The 17160-nt window shown below is 45.0% G+C and overlaps 1 protein-coding gene across 1 annotated transcript; it reads right to left on the reverse strand.

Moving 5' to 3' along the window:
* Positions 1-2024: 2024 nt before the first annotated feature.
* LOC106599139 (tripartite motif-containing protein 16) lies at positions 2025-16607 on the reverse strand. Its single transcript, XM_045706321.1, has 6 exons — positions 15972-16607; positions 11653-11748; positions 6822-7055; positions 3060-3219; positions 2877-2936; positions 2025-2640 (listed from the first exon to the last, which is right to left on the reverse strand). Exons 1-6 carry the CDS (start codon positions 16566-16568, stop codon positions 2114-2116), a joined length of 1674 nt encoding a protein of 557 aa, XP_045562277.1. The 5' UTR covers positions 16569-16607; the 3' UTR covers positions 2025-2113.
* Between the last annotated feature and the right edge of the window lie 553 nt (positions 16608-17160).

Here is a 17160-nt window from a genome sequence, read left to right on the forward strand (position 1 = left end):
CCACTAGCTCACCTCCACACAATCCATTTACAAGTTAAAGACACACCTTGGAATAAATAACAAAGGAAAACTATTACTAGATGAAGTTTAGTGTTGTATTTTTATTTCCCATCACCATAAATCATATTTAATCACTGAACAGTAGCAGACCTAACTTCATCTGTTCCTGACTCTGGATAGTGGATTAAAAAGACCATCAATCTCCAATGATATTAAAGTACTATTCTGAACATTACTGATATACTGAGTGGCAAGTCAAGATATCTGCTGGTTTTATTGTTTGGTCAATACCACCACCTGCTGGACAGGTTTAATGTTGCTGGACTGAGCAGTATGGGAGGATGAAAGATGACACATTTAGGGCTGGTTTCCTGGACATCTACATTGAACATGCTTTTTAGTGCAGGACTAGGATTAATCTGTGTCTGGGAAACCAGACCATATACTTTAGTAGAAAGTAAGTGATTCCAGCTTGTAGTGGGCTGACTAGTCCTGAATTGTCCTTTTGTTCCTGGACCATTTTCCATGCAGCTCCAGGTGACAGAGAACACATCAATTAGGGCCGAGCCTACAAGCTGATCAATGATACTGAGGAGAATTACATAGAGACAGAGAACCAACTGAGAAAACATATCAATGGTTCTGAATGACAACCAATATACATCAACACCATACATCATAATTCATGGACATGTACAAGATTAAAACATTGTATCATATATGAACACCTTAAAATTCAAATCAGTCAGAAAAATCAAAGTGAAAATATATATGTACAATTCGAAATGAAAGTATTGAATTTTAATTCAGAACATCTGAAGATCAAATCAGTTATAGACTACACCAGCATGACTAGTATCTATGTGGACCCTACTACAGTTTAACCAGCTCAGCTATAGAATACACCAGCATGACTAGTATCTATGTGGACCCTACTACAGTTTAACCAGCTCAGCTATAGACTACACCAGCATGACTAGTATCTATGTGGACCCTACTACAGTTTAACCAGCTCAGCTATAGACTACACCAGCATGACTAGTATCTATGTGGACCCTACTACAGTTTAACCAGCTCAGCTATAGACTACACCAGCATGACTAGTATCTATGTGGACCCTACTACAGTTTAACCAGCTCAGTTATAGACTACACCAGCATGACTAGTATCTATGTGGACCCTACTACAGTTTAACCAGCTCAGCTATAGACTACACCAGCATGACTAGTATCTATGTGGACCCTACTACAGTTTAACCAGCTCAGCTATAGACTACACCAGCATGACTAGTATCTATGTGGACCCTACTACAGTTTAACCAGCTCAGCTATAGACTACACCAGCATGACTAGTATCTATGTGGACCCTACTACAGTTTAACCAGCTCAGCTATAGAATACACCAGCATGACTAGTATCTATGTGGACCCTACTACAGTTTAACCAGCTCAGCTATAGACTACACCAGCATGACTAGTATCTATGTGGACACTACTACAGTTTAACCAGCTCAGCTATAGACTACACCAGCATGACTAGTATCTATGTGGACCCTACTACAGTTTAACCAGCTCAGCTATAGACTACACCAGCATGACTAGTATCTATGTGGACCCTACTACAGTTTAACCAGCTCAGCTATAGACTACACCAGCATGACTAGTATCTATGTGGACCCTACTACAGTTTAACCAGCTCAGCTATAGACTACACCAGCATGACTAGTATCTATGTGGACCCTACTACAGTTTAACCAGCTCAGCTATAGACTACACCAGCATGACTAGTATCTATGTGGACCCTACTACAGTTTAACCAGCTCAGCTATAGACTACACCAGCATGACTAGTATCTATGTGGACCCTACTACAGTTTAACCAGCTCAGCTATAGACTACACCAGCATGACTAGTATCTATGTGGACCCTACTACAGTTTAACCAGCTCAGCTATAGACTACACCAGCATGACTAGTATCTATGTGGACCCTACTAAAGTTTAACCAGCTCAGCTATAGACTACACCAGCATGACTAGTATCTATGTGGACCCTACTACAGTTTAACCAGCTCAGCTATAGACTACACCAGCATGACTAGTATCTATGTGGACCCTACTACAGTTTAACCAGCTCAGCAGTACCATAGATATTAAACCCAGGATAGAGGGGCTGAGTGAATGTGGTCTGGACTCTGTGGAGGAGGGTCATTGTGTCAGAGACCCTGTAGAAGGACAGAGTACCTGCCTTGTGATCCAGGTACACTCCTACTCTGGAGGACTGAGGGCCTGATACTTTAGTCTTAATATTATTGTGTCTGAAACAATAATCACCTCTATAGTACTGTAAACTCCAGGACTTGTTATTGTTTCCAAATACACCTCTATAACCTCTCTCTGTTCTGCTGATGTCTTTATATGAGACTGCTGTATAAACCCACTCCTCAACATTACCACTCCACTCCACCTCCCAGTAACAGCGTCCAGACAGACCCTCTCTACACAGAACCTGCCTGTAGTTGGTGAATCTGTCTGGATGGTCAGGATATGGTTGGACTTGGCCTGTACAGGTCACCTTTCTGTTCCCTTTAGACAGAGAGAGGTGTGTGTATGCTGTGTTTGGGTCCAGTGTGAGCTGACAGGAATCTGGGAGAAGAGCAGAGCAGAGACCAATGAGGGGAGTCAGAACAATAAGTTAAGTCAGATACTGTATCTACCCTGTCTTTGATTAGAGCACAGCAGAGATCAAATCAGAGAAATATGAGAAGTCAGATAGATACCCAGTCTTTGATTAGATCTACTATTGCTATATATTTCTAGAGGGATTGTTAGGAGAGTCAGTAAAAAGAGACTGTTAGTTACTTCACAATAAAGAGACTCACATTGTAACAACTGTTCTCTGGTCTTGGGCTCTGGAGGCAGTACAACATCCACTATATTCACTACAGACACAAACACATTGACAGAGAGAGGGAATGTTATCATCATACCATATTCCACATGTATATGACTAGTAGGGAACTTTCAATGGTCTAAACTTGATGTTCTTATTGTTTTCAACACACCTGTAGTGGAGATCTTGGTCCATTCTCCTTTAAGGAAGTCTTCTAGTTTCTCTCTCAGTTCAGACACAGTCTTACTCACATCTCCAAAGTACTGAAGAGGACGGACAACGATGCTGGGTAAGTCTGAAGATACACTGATACTGGAGAGAGACTGATAACTCTGGAGAGAGAGAGACAGAGGAGAGAGAGAGAGAGAGAGAGAGAGAGAGAGAGAGAGAGAGAGGGACGGACAGAGAGAGAGAGAGGGGGACCGAGAGAGAGACAGAGAGGGACACAGAGGGACAAAGAGAGAGAGATGGGGACAGAGAGAGGGACAGAGAGGGAGAGAGGGACAGAGAGGGAGAGACACAGAGAGAGAGAGAGGGAAACAGAGAGAGGGGGGACACGGAGACAGAGAGGGACACAGAGACAGAGGGACACAGAGACAGAGGGACACAGAGACAGAGGGACACACAGAGACAGAGGGACACACAGAGACAGAGGGACACACAGAGACAGAGGGACACACAGAGACAGAGGGACACAGAGAGAGAGAGGGACACAGAGACAGAGGGGGACACAGAGAGAGAGGGGGACACAGAGAGAGAGGGGGACACAGAGAGAGAGGGGGACACAGAGAGAGAGGGGGACACAGAGAGAGAGGGGGACACAGAGAGAGAGGGGGACACAGAGAGAGAGGGGGACACGGAGAGAGAGGGGGACACGGAGAGAGAGGGGGACACAGAGACAGAGGGGGACACAGAGACAGAGGGGGACACAGAGACAGAGGGGGACACAGAGACAGAGGGGGACACAGAGACAGAGGGGGACACAGAGACAGAGGGACACAGAGAGAGAGAGGGACACAGAGAGAGAGAGGGACACAGAAAGAGAGGGGGACACAGAGAGAGAGGGGGACACGGAGAGAGAGGGGGACACGGAGAGAGAGAGGGACACAGAAAGAGAGGGACACAGAGAGAGAGAGGGACACAGAGTGAGAGAGGGACACAGAAAGAGAGGGACACAGACGGACACAGAGAGAGAGGGACACAGACGGACAAAGAGAGAGAGGGACACAGACGGACAAAGAGAGAGAGGGACACAGAGAGAGACAGAGAGGGACACAGAGAGAGAGGGGGACAGAGAGGGACACAGAGAGAGAGGGGGACACAGAGAGAGAGAGAGGGGGACAGAGAGGGACACAGAGAGAGAGGGGGACACAGAGAGAGAGGGACAAAGAGAGAGAGGGACAAAGAGAGACAATGAGAGAGGGACAAAGAGAGAGAGGGACAAAGAGGGACAATGAGAGAGGGACAAAGAGAGAGAGGGACAAAGAGAGAGGGACAGAGAGGGAGAGGGACAGAGAGGGACAAAGAGGGAGGGACAAAGAGGGACAAAGAGGGAGAGGGACAGAGAGGGAGAGATGGGGACAGAGAGAGAGAGAGAGATGGGGACAGAGAGAGGGAGAGAGATGGGGACAGAGAGAGGGAGAGAGAGGGGGACACAGAGAGAGAGGGGGGCACAGAGAGAGAGGGGGACACAGAGAGACAGGGGGACACAGAGACAGGTACACAGAGAGAGAGGGACAGAGAGAGGGACAAAGACGGACAAACAAAGAGAGGGACAAAGATGGACAAAGAGAGAGAGGGACAAAGAGGGACAAAGAGAGAGAGGGACAAAGAGGGACAAAGAGAGAGAGGGACAAAGAGAGATAGGGACAAAAAAGGACAAAGAGAGAGAGAGGGACAGACAGAGAGGGACAGAGATATAGAGGGACAGAGAGAGAGAGGGGGACAGAGAGAGAGAGGGGGACACAGAGAGAGGGGGGGACACAGAGAGAGGGGGGGGACACAGAGAGAGGGGGGACACAGAGAGAGGGGGGGACACAGAGAGGGGGGGACACAGAGAGGGGGGGGGCACAGAGAGAGGGGGGGACACAGAGAGAGGGGGGGACACAGAGAGAGGGGGGACACAGAGACAGAGGGGGACACAGAGACAGAGGGGGACACAGAGACAGAGGGGGGACACAGAGACAGAGGGGGACACAGAGACAGAGGGACACAGAGAGAGAGAGGGACACAGAGAGAGAGAGGGACACAGAAAGAGAGGGACACAAAGAGACACAGAGAGAGAGGGACACAGACGGACAAAGAGAGAGAGGGACACAGAGAGAGAGAGAGGGACAGAGATATAGAGGGACAGAGACAGAGGGAAAAAGAGGGACAGAGAGAGAGAGGGGGACAAAAAGGGACAAAGAGAGAGAGGGACAGAGAGAGAGAGGGGGACAGAGAGAGAGAGGGGGACAGAGAGAGAGAGGGGGACAGAGAGAGAGGGGGGACACAGAGAGAGGGGGGGACACAGAGAGAGGGGGGGGACACAGAGAGAGAGGGGGACACAGAGAGAGGGGGGGACACAGAGAGAGGGGGGGGACACAGAGAGAGGGGGGGACACAGAGAGAGAGAGGGGGACACAGAGAGAGAGAGAGAGAGGGACAGAGAGAGAGGGGGACAGAGAGAGAGGGACAGAGAGAGAGAGGGACAAAGAGAGAGGGGGACAGAGAGAGAGGGACAGAGAGAGAGAGGGACAAAGAGCGACAAAGAGAGAGACGGACAAAGAGGGACAGAGACAGAGAGGGAGAGGGATGGGGACAGAGATAGGGAGAGAGAGAGAGGGGGGCACAGAGAGAGAGGGGGACACAGAGAGACAGGGGGACACAGAGACAAGGACACAAAGAGAGGTGACAGAGACAGGTACACAGAGAGAGAGGGACAGAGAGAGGGACAAAGACGGACAAACAAAGAGAGGGACAAAGATGGACAAAGAGAGAGAGGGACAAAGAGGGACAAAGAGAGACAAAGAATGAGAGGGACAAAGAGGGACAAAGAGAGAGGGACAAAGAGGGACAAAGAGAGGGAGGGACAATGAGGGACAAAGAGAGAGAGGGACAGAGAGGGAGAGGGGGACAGAGAGAGGGGGGGGGGACACAGAGAGAGGGGGGGGACACAGAGAGGGGGGGGGACACAGAGAGAGGGGGGGACACAGAGAGAGGGGGGGACACAGAGAGAGGGGGGGACACAGAGAGAGGGGGGGACACAGAGAGAGGGGGGACACAGAGAGAGGGGGGACACAGAGAGAGGGGGGGACACAGAGAGAGGGGGGGACACAGAGAGAGGGACACAGAGAGAGGGACAAAGAGGGACAGAGAGAGAGCGAGGGGGACACAGAGAGAGAGAGGGGGACACAGAGAGAGAGAGGGGGACACAGAGAGAGAGAGGGGGGACAGAGAGAGAGGGGGACAGAGAGAGAGGGACAGAGAGAGACGGACACAAAGAGGGACAAAGAGGGACAGAGGGACAGAGACAGAGCGAGGGACACAGACAGAGCGAGGGACACAGACAGAGCGAGGGACACAGACAGAGAGAGGGACACAGACAGAGAGAGGGACACAGACAGAGAGAGGGAAACAGACAGAGAGAGGGACACAGACAGAGAGAGGGACACAGACAGAGAGAGGGACACAGACAGAGAGAGGGACACAGACAGAGAGAGGGACACAGACAGAGAGAGGGACACAGACAGAGAGAGGGACAGAGAGAGAGAGGGACAGAGAGAGAGAGGGACAGAGAGAGAGAGGGACAGAGGGACAAAGAGGGACAGAAAGAGAGAGGGACAGGGAGAGAGAGAGAGAGGGACAGAGAGACAGACAGGACAACATAATGATTGAGATGAATAGTTTCACATTAAGTTAATTTCATATCACATGTAACAAGAGAGTTTAGTTACCTGGAGGAAATGGATGTGATCCTCTGTGTGTGAGAGCTGCTCCAGCTCAGTGCTTCTCTTCCTCAGCTCAGCTATCTCCTGCATCAGTTGCTCCAGGAGTCCTTCAGCTTGACTCACTTGAGCCTTCTCTTGGGCTCTGATCAGCTCCTTCACCTCAGAGCTCCTTCTCTCAATGGAGCGGATCAGCTCAGTAAAGATCTGATCACTGTCCTCCACTGCTGCCTGTGCAGAGCGCTGTTAAGAGAGAGACAGAGAGAGAGAGAGAGAGAGAGAAACAGAGAGACAGAGACAGTAGGTAGTTACCATTTTAGAAAATCATGGGACATTGTCTTTGGTTGCATGCTATTTTATGTCAATCATATTGCTCCTTGTAGCCTATTACTGATGCTACGTGGTCTTATGCTGCCATCTATTGGAAATATTTACCAATTAAAAGTTATTAATTCACGTAAAGACATTGGTGAGGCAGCTGAGAAATAAAGTGTATTTAATTAGAGAGATCAGTCTCAAACCTGCCCCACCTGTCCCACGCCAATCGCTGGACTTTCACATAGTTACTATGTCACCCAGTTCAAACCACATTTAACATATAAAACAAATGAGTCTTGTTAATCAAGTGTTCTGCCTTGCAATAATAAATATAATAAAATAACTAATAAAAAGCAAATGCTTACATAGGTTTTATTTAAAAAATAACAAATGTTATTTAGTACTAAAATTGTATTTACTAACATAATATTATTACTAAAATAGTTGTAGGCTACCCTACCCTAGAATTAGGGTTCAGGCTAAAATAGGTTATACGTAGGGTTAGAGTTTCTGTACAGCACTTTGTGACATCTGCTGATGTAAAAAGGGCTTCATAAATACATTTGATTGATTGTTAGGTTCAGGGTATTTAAAGAGAAAAACTGTATGGGTTTATATCTCTCTTGCTCCTCCCTGTGGTCTTCTGTGGGTACTACATACCTCATTCACCACACTTGATAGGCTCATAATCTGAGGTAGCAACTGAGTCAGAGCTACAAATCAATGAGCTCCACCTATCCATTTGGTTTACAACTCAGTGAACCTGCGCAGCATTCTCTCTATTTGATGTCTACGAACCAACAGATTTCAACGATTATCATATTACCCAGCAGCCATTTAGAAACAACAAATCTGTTTAAATCGGACACATCTTGAAAAAGAGGACAGGGACATACGTTTTGTTTAGGTTTTAAACCTTTTTCTGAAATAAAATATGTTTAAACATGTTTAACGTTTGATGTCTTTGCACCAACCATCTGTTCTACTCACTAACACTGTAGGTCACTACAACGTGTAACCAGGTGAACAGTGAGCTTCCTCACCAAGTAGCTGTAACCTAGTTAACAATACGTTACCTGAGGTAAACCTACAAGGTTAACGTGGGCTGGAAGAGAATTACTTCAAAACCACAGCAAACAGCTGGGACATATGCTAATATTATATCACTGGGCTCCTTGGCGGATAGTTTAATCAGAAAATATTTGTAAAAAATGTCCACACTATCTGTGCTAACAAACCCTGTGTACCACCCCTCCCCTGTTTAACCTTGAATTTAGTTCAGAAAACCACTTGGAAATTGACCAAAACGTACCAACTCTTTACGGATCTGTTCGTCCGTAATAAACGGAGGCAGATTAGACACCACTACTCTTGTTGAAATCAGCACCAACACACCCCTCACATAAATCATACTGGTAACTAGCCGGGCAACAAGACTCACCTTTTACATTACCACAACCACCACCTTGTTCATTCTGGATACAGAGTGTATATGTTCCTCTCCCACCTGTTCACCGACCATGATCAATAATTCCTCCACACCATTCTCCAGAACGCACCTGAAGAGACAGCGTTTCTTCTCCACTCGGTTGAGGACATCACACCTCCCAAACAAACTACCCTACTCCCCCCTCAACTCTAACCGATAAACAGTGGAAACTAATAAATAAACCCTTAACAACTACAAAATACATTTGGAAAATACGCAAAAAGAATAGTAGCCCTCCTCAGGAACCACAAAACCCTCACACAACACCTTCTTCTTCTATGATATAATGGCGGTCTGAAAACCAACGTTAAAGGTGCATGGCGCCACCTACTGTGCTGGAATGTGTTCAATCACGGTTTACACCATTTCTAAATCCTCCTACCTAACTCAGTACTTCTGAGAAAATAAAAAAGAGTCTTACTAACTTCTAATAGACCCTCCCCCATCCCCCAAATCCCTTCCAAACCCCCCAACCCCATCCAACCTCAATGATCCTACACTTCAATCTTTCCCTCTCTTCAACATCCTTACAACAATATAACAACACATGTTCCACCGTTTCATTGACAATACCCTCCAGACACAAACCATTCACATGCTGCCAACCAGATGTAAGGACCAGGTCAATGTACAATGTCCTAAACACAATCGAGTAAACACCACTTCTTCCTTCCTAATCTGACCTTTGAACCTTGGTCCACCGACCTTTAGAGGACATATAAATGCCGTCCCTTGTGCTCAGAGTCCCATCTCTTCTGCCACACATCTATCAAAATGTCTCTGATTTTACATTTGTCCTCACCTCTACCCAGTGGAACATTAATATATATTATATCTTGTAGTAAAGCTCTTTTAGATAACTGGTCTACAATTTCATTCCCTTCCACACCTGAATGTGCTGGGACCCAGCAGAATCTCACTACTACACCCATTCTCTCATTTCTCCATAATAACATTGATACCTACAACTGTCCAACCAAAACCACTGCCTTGTCTACTAGTATATTCCCAACAGTCATCTAGAACAGTAGCAGTGGGATGCTCAACCTCACAGCCTTGCAACCCAATAAGATAATGACAATTTATTACGCCGTATACCCAAAGGCATCTCACCTGCCTCCACTAGTAAGACACATACAGATGTTGATTTAAATGCACCAATACATATCCTTAAAGCTATATACTGGATTCTGTCCAGCTTAAGTCTTTGCTGCTGTTCCATAAACTATACACCTGTAATAAATTGTCGTATTGATCAGAGCTCTATAAATATCCATCAACGATTGTCTGTCAGCATCCCATTCACAGCCAGAGACCCACACAACCAACTACCACGAAAGTGATGGAATGAGAGAGAGACATTATTACAACACTGTACATAGACATAATATAACGTTTGTTCTTCTTTGGAGTTTAACGACGGTTGGCATCCAATATGTTGTATTACCACCCCCAACTGGACAATAATATAAATCTATTTTACTTTGTGATATAAATAATAAAACACCCTTCCAACTAATCCTATACTCATTAAAAACCCACTACCCCATTCCACTACTTTGACCCTATCTGCTCCTGCACCATGCCAACGACCTGGGAGGACGGGACACCACCACTCAACACACCCTGGAACTCTTCTGAAGTCAAATCTCGTATGACCAAATACTTCTCTGCAGCTGCCACCACAACATCTATTGTCTTTGATTTACATTCCATTTCTGTGGTACAGTTGATAACCATTGCTTTGAACTCTAAGAAGCCAACCTTACTGAAGCATATTTCATTCGTTGGCCTATCCCTCTGTGCTGGCACAGATCTACTACTCACAGGGATCCTCTCAGGATCCCTCAGCCTTGACCCATCCTCCTCTACTTTCTTCACTGCCTCAGCATACGACACCTTCTGCACTACTCTGACTCTAGCCACCTTAACCTGCCTCTCTCTCACCAGACACCTCTTATCCCCAGCAACATGGACACCCCTACAGTTGACACAACTTTATCCACTGAAACTACATAATCCTCTATCCCATGACCTCCTGCACACTTCCCACATCTTGTAATATCCCTCCTCCAAACTGCTGCAACATGACCATAAACGTTGCACCTGAAACAGCTCAGTGGATTCAACACAAAGACTCTAACAGGATAACTGATATATCCCAACATGACTTTGTAGGGTAAAGACTCAAACGCTGACAGTGACTCCTCTGTTTCACCACGCTCACCACCTGGTCTGCTTCACACCAAACGGCGGGCATCACAAACACCAAGAGCCTTCAACTTCAATTGCTCCACCTCCACACTAACGCTACCCCAGAAATCACTCCTTTCAATGGTGCCCTGTTCCTAAGAGCAAAACAAGAATCAGATCTTGACCCAAGTTGCGTGACACGGAGCGCCCACTCTCTCTGGTCAGAAGAACCACAAACAAATATCACAAGTCCACTACAGGTTACCTTCACTGATTCAACTGCACCCAACTCCTTTCCCACCCACCCTGAAACCACAAATAATCTCTGTTTTCCAATTGAATTATAACATTTGAAATGTCTATTCCTTTGAAACTTTTGTGAGTGTAATGTTTACTGTTAATTTCTGATTGTTTAATTCACTTTTGTTTATTATCTATTTCACTTTCTTTGGCAATGTAAACATATGTTTCCCATGCCAATAAAGCCCTTTGAATTGAATTGAATTGAGAGAGAGAGCTCCATGTTAATGTATAGGGGACATGAGTCAGTCATGGTTACTCATGGTTATGTGATGAGGTAGCCCCGCCTGTGACTTCTAAATCAGCGTCGGCCCAATAGGGAATGTTCTCTTGATGTAATGGTCAAGATGTTGGTTTATCCCACGGTAGACCTGGGTTCATATCCCATCAGTTACATTAAGCAGTCTATTCTCTGAAAGGGGTCCAGACAGCCTGTTCTCAACAGTGGGGTCAGTGGGATTGGAGAGGAGCCTGTCTCTCCTCTCTCTGACTGGAGGACAGAAGTGAAATGATGTGTCTCCTCTGGTCAACAATACTCACCTTGAGAGACTCCACAGCCTGTTGGAGCTTCTTCAGCTCCTTCTCTCTCTCCTGGAATCTCTGCTGGACCTTCTGCTGACTCATCCCCAGCTGCCTCTGTGGAGAATCACTCTTCAATGAGCTATCAAGCTTTATTTGTCCAGTAGATCAATAGTATAGTAATGTGACATAGGGCCCATAGAATATAAGGATACAAATATTGAGGAAGTGTCTGTGTGAAAATATATTATTATGTTGTCATGTGAATGATTATAGTTTTAACAGAACACAAATCAGGGCGCTGATTGGGTGTTTGATAACAAATGATAATGGTGTTTAAAAATGAATTATAATGAAGTTTGATAACAAATGATAATGAAGCTTGATAACAAATGATAAGCGTGTTTGACTTGTTGGATTCCAGCTAGAAATATACTTATTCATGTTACCGTACTATAACGTATTGATGACTTTACATGTATAAGGAATGTATATGTTGGGGTCAATGAACGGTGGATAGGAACTTGGTGTATGGAAAGTTACTGAGAGATACAAGGGGAAGTGCTGAAATATTCTGTTCAAACATGTTATTGTTGAATATAAATGTTCCTAAAGAGGGAGACAAAGGGCAACTAGTTTCAGTTTCTGATAAGGCAGGCCAGCTGCAGAACTAGAGAGGAGCCAGGAATTCAACAGTCTAGTTAGTCTCTGATAAGGCAGGCCAGCTGCAGAACTAGAGAGGAGCCAAGAATTCAACAGTCTAGTTAGTCTCTGATAAGGTAGGCCAGCTGCAGAACTAGGGAGGAGCCAGGAATTCAACAGTCTAGTTAGTCTCTGATAAGGCAGGCCAGCTGCAGAACTAGGGAGGAGCCAGGAATTCAACAGTCTAGTTAGTCTCTGATAAGGCAGGCCAGCTGCAGAACTAGGGAGGAGCCAGGATATCAACAGTCTAGTTAGTCTCTGATAAGGCAGGCCAGCTGTAGAACTTGGGAGGAGACAGGAATTCGTCTCAAGTTCAAGTCAATAGATGAAGTGAGAAGAAACCTCTGGGAGGGGGGCCAGAGAGGCCCACCCCAACGACCCTCCTACTACAGTCTTATCTCACACACACTTCCACACCCACCAAGGTTTTAGCATCAGGCAGGGCCATGACTACACCAGTGAGAGGAACCAGTTCAGTTCCTGTCTAGCAACACAGATGTATTGGCCGTCTAGATGTGTAAGGAGTTGATCTCGTCTTGTATGAGGTTATAAATATATGTTTTTGTCTTTGCAGCTGTATGACCCAGTGGGTGAATAAACTTGGTTTGTGTAACGGTTGTCGTCGGGAATAGAGGACCAAAACGCAGCAGGAATGTGGATGCTCATCTTGTTATTTATTTTAACTAAAGCGAACACCAAAATAACAAAAACGAAGAACTCACGAACAACAAAACAGTCTTGTCAGGATCACACACGCAAAACAAGAAACAATCTCCCACAAACACTACACCAAACAATTACCCATATATAGGACTCTCAATGAGAGGCAACGAGAAACACCTGCCTCCAATTGAGAGTCCAGCACCCAAACCTAAACATAGAAAACCTAAACTAGACAGAATGCAGAAATACAACCTAGAACATACTAACCTAGAACATACACCCAAAACCCAGGAACACATAAATCAAACACCCCTCTACAACACACACAAAACCCCCACCATACAAAACAAACATCCCTCTGCCACGTCCTGACCAAAATACTAAACAACTACTCCCTCTGCTGGTCAGGACGTGACAGTTTGAGTCTTTAAAAAAATGGTGATAAATATATTTTTTGATATTTAACTAGGCAAGTCAGTTAAGAACAAATTCTTATTTTATTTTTTACCCCCTTTTTCTTCCCAATTTTATAGTATCCAATTAGTAGTAGTTACAGTCTTGTCGCTGCAACTCCCGTACGGACTCAGGAGAGGCGAAGGTCAAGAGCCATGCGTCCTCTGAAACACAACCAAGTCACACTGCTTCTTGACACAACGCACATCCAACCCGGAAGCCAGCTTCACCAATGTGGAAGCCAGGAATCACCGTGCAACATGGTCAGCATGTACTGCACCCAGCGCGCACAGGAGTAGCTAGTGCACAGTGAGACAAGGATATCCCTGCCGGCCAAACTTTCCCTAACCCGAACGACGCTTGGGCAAATTGTGGGATTAGCTAATTTAGCCAGCTAAACTAAAGACCCTCAAGCCAACAACAGGTGCCTTTGTTCATGTCACGGATCGTTGGAAAGCTCTCTATCAACCAAATATGTGGATAAACGTTGGTCATTTGATTCGATGTAATGTTTACATGGGTAACGTTATATAGTAGTCATTGGCTGAATATCAACGACATTTAATTTCACCTGTAAGGTAAACTAACAGTCAACTAGGGGTCTGTTCCTCGAAACATCACAGGAGTCGGAGGTTCACAACTTTTATGGGGGGGCGATGACATGGTTAACTTGGCTATCTGAAGAAAAAAAAACATTATGGCGATGAACTAGCTTCACAGATGCAACAGAGCCTGGGTTCAAACCCAGAGTCTCTGGTGGCACAGCTAGCACTGCATTAGACCCCCTGTGCCACCAGGGAAGCAAGTCAGTTAACCTGTTAGGGCTAGGGGGCAGCATTGACACGGCTGGATAAAAAACATACCCGATTTAATCTGGTTACCACTCCTACTCAGTAACTAGAATATGCATATACTTATTACATATGGATAGAAAACACCCTAAATTTTCTAAAACTGTTTGAATGGTGTCTGTGAGTATAACAGAACTCAAATGGCAGGTCAAAACCTGAGAGATTCCTTTACAGGAAGTGGACCTGTCTGACCATTTCTGGAACTTCTTTGCCATCTCTATCATTTACTAAGGATCTCTGCTCTAACGTGACACTTCCCACGTCGTCCATAGGCTCTCAGAGCCCGGGAAAAAAGAGAATGTCGTCATTCCAGCCCCAGGCTGAAACACATTATCGCCTTTCTCAAGTGGCCCATCAAGAGACACTAGCTTATGCGCGTGACCCCGACCGCCCCCGCCTTTGGGATTTTTTCCTCTGTTTGCCGAAAAGGAGATTCCCTGTCGGAATTTTATCGCTTTTCTACGAGAAAAATGGAGTAAAAATTGATTTTAAACAGCGGTTGACATGCTTCGACGTACGGCAATGGAATACTTTGAATTTTATTGTCAGGAATTGCGCCAAGCGCGCGACACTTCTTTACTATTTCGGATAGTGTCTGGAACGCACGAACAAAACGCCGCTATTCGGATATAACGATGGATTATTTTGGACCAAACCAACATTTGTTATTGAAGTAGACGTCCTGGGTGTGCATTCTGACGAAGACAACAAAAGGTAATGACATTTTTATAATAGTAAATATGATTATGGTGAGTGCTAAACTTGCCGGGTGTCTAAATAGCGAGCCCGTGATGCCTGGGCTATGTACTTAGAATATTGCAAAATGTGCTTTCACCAAAAAGCTATTTTAAAATCGGACATATCGAGTGCATAGAGGAGGTCTGTATCTATAATTCTTAAAATAATTGTTATGCTTTTTGTGAACGTTTATCGTGAGTAATTTAGTAAAATGTTAGCGAATTCCCCGTAAGTTTGCGGGGGGTATGCTAGTTCTGAACGTCACATGCTAATGTAAAAAGCTGGTTTTTGATATAAATATGAACTTGATTGAACAAAACATGCATGTATTGTATAACATAATGTCCTAGGGTTGTCATCTGATGAAGATCATCAAAGGTGAGTGCTGCATTTAGCTGTCTTCTGGGTTTTGGTGACATTATATGCTGGCTTGAAAAATGGGTGTCTGATTATTTCTGGCTTGGTACTCTGCTGACATAATCTAATGTTTTGCTTTCGTTGTAAAGCCTTTTTGAAATCGGACAGTGTGGTTAGATTAACGAGAGTCTTATCTTTAAATGGCTGTAAAATAGTCATATGTTTGAGAAATTGAAGTAATATGATTTTGAAGATTTTGAAAATCGCGCCACAGGATGGCAGTGGCTGTTACGTAGGTGGGACGAATTCGTCCCGCCGGTCCCATAGAGGTTAAGAACAAATTCTTATTTTCAATGAAAGTCTTGGTCAGGGGCAGAACGACAGATTTGTACCTTGTCAGATCTTGCAACCTTTCGGTTACTAGTCCAACGCTGCCGCCCTGGAGTTTGTGTTCATATTTGTTCTGCCCTGGATCGATTTCACTTGAATGATCTCATATTCAAACAGCCTTAGTTCCTACTGCTTCTTTAATTCTTTGTTTATCAGACAGTCACCAACACGTTGTTCTGGTCTTACCTGTTTATCATTCCTCTCTGCTGCAGCTGACACTGTATCATGGCCTTTATGTTCATCCATCACACACAGCAGACAGATACACTGCTGATCGGTACGACAGTAAACCTCCAGCAGTTTATCATGATGAGAGCAGATCTTCTCTTGTAGTTGTGCGGTGGCTTTGACCAGCTTGTGCTTCTTCAATGCAGGAAATTCATAGTGAGGTTGGAGGTGAGTCTCACAGTAAGAGGCCAGACACACCAAACAGGACATGAGGGCTTTCTGCTTTCTGGTCCCAGTGCAGAAATCACACACCACATCTCCAGGTCCAGCATAGCACAGAGCAGGAGGGGGAGCAGCCTGGAGTCTTGTCTTCTTCAGGTCCTCCACCATATCAGCCAACATGTTATTTTTCCTCAGATTAGGCCTTGGAATGAAGGTCTCTCTGCACTGAGGACAGCTATAGACCCCTTTCAGAACATCCTGATCCCAGCAGCCCTCAATACAGATTCTACAGTAATTGTGTCCACAGGCAGTAGTGACTGGCTCTTTCAGTAGATCCAGACAGACAGAACAACAGAACAGGCCCTGGTCCAGCAGAACTCCCTTCTGAGCCATTTTGATGGTTGTTCACTCTCACAAAGACAGACGACACAGAGACTCAGATACGTTTTGTTTCCACAGAAGTTAGTTTTTGGGAGGTATGGACTTTCTGGTTCTGCCAGATAGGTGAGTTTAGAGGGAGGGAAGGAGGGAGGGGTTAGAGGAAGAGAGAGAGAGAACTGCATGCAACGTCGAGAAGGAGACAAATATTTTAGTTCCTAGGTTAGGACCCTTAATATTAAATAGAGTGGTTAGAATATATAAAGGGTAACAGTTTCTATGAAGTACATATTCTAACTATTTTAATGACCTTTAAAATGCCTTATAATACACTTATGTGTTATAACACTGATTTTAAGTGTCAATAATAATTCATAAGTGGTTGTAATGAGGAGGGGACTTGATATTGATCCAATGTTCTGTAGTTGAAATTAATACTGTATGTATTGACTGATCATTGAGAATGGGGTAATACTTTACATTACAGTGTGTTTAGGGTTAGAGGTACTACATTCAGCAGTAACCCTAACCCTAGACATATCTAAGACTAAAAAGAGAAGACGTTTTACAATCAGAGTTCTTTGTATCTCTTCTTAGTCATACAGAT

The sequence above is a fragment of the Salmo salar genome, chromosome ssa23, assembly GCF_905237065.1.
Source record: "Salmo salar chromosome ssa23, Ssal_v3.1, whole genome shotgun sequence".
NCBI classification, from domain to species: domain Eukaryota; kingdom Metazoa; phylum Chordata; class Actinopteri; order Salmoniformes; family Salmonidae; genus Salmo; species Salmo salar.

Coding starts and splice junctions, on each gene's coding strand:
- LOC106599139 (XM_045706321.1), bottom strand. CDS start 16,568: ATGGCTCAGAAGGGAGTTCTGCTGGACCAGGGCCTGTTCTGTTGTTCT. Junction 11,749..15,971: donor CAGAGAGGAATGATAAACAG/GTAAGACCAGAA, acceptor GATTCTCCACAG/AGGCAGCTGGGGATGAGTCA. Junction 7,056..11,652: donor AGGCTGTGGAGTCTCTCAAG/GTGAGTATTGTT, acceptor CTCTCTTAACAG/CGCTCTGCACAGGCAGCAGT.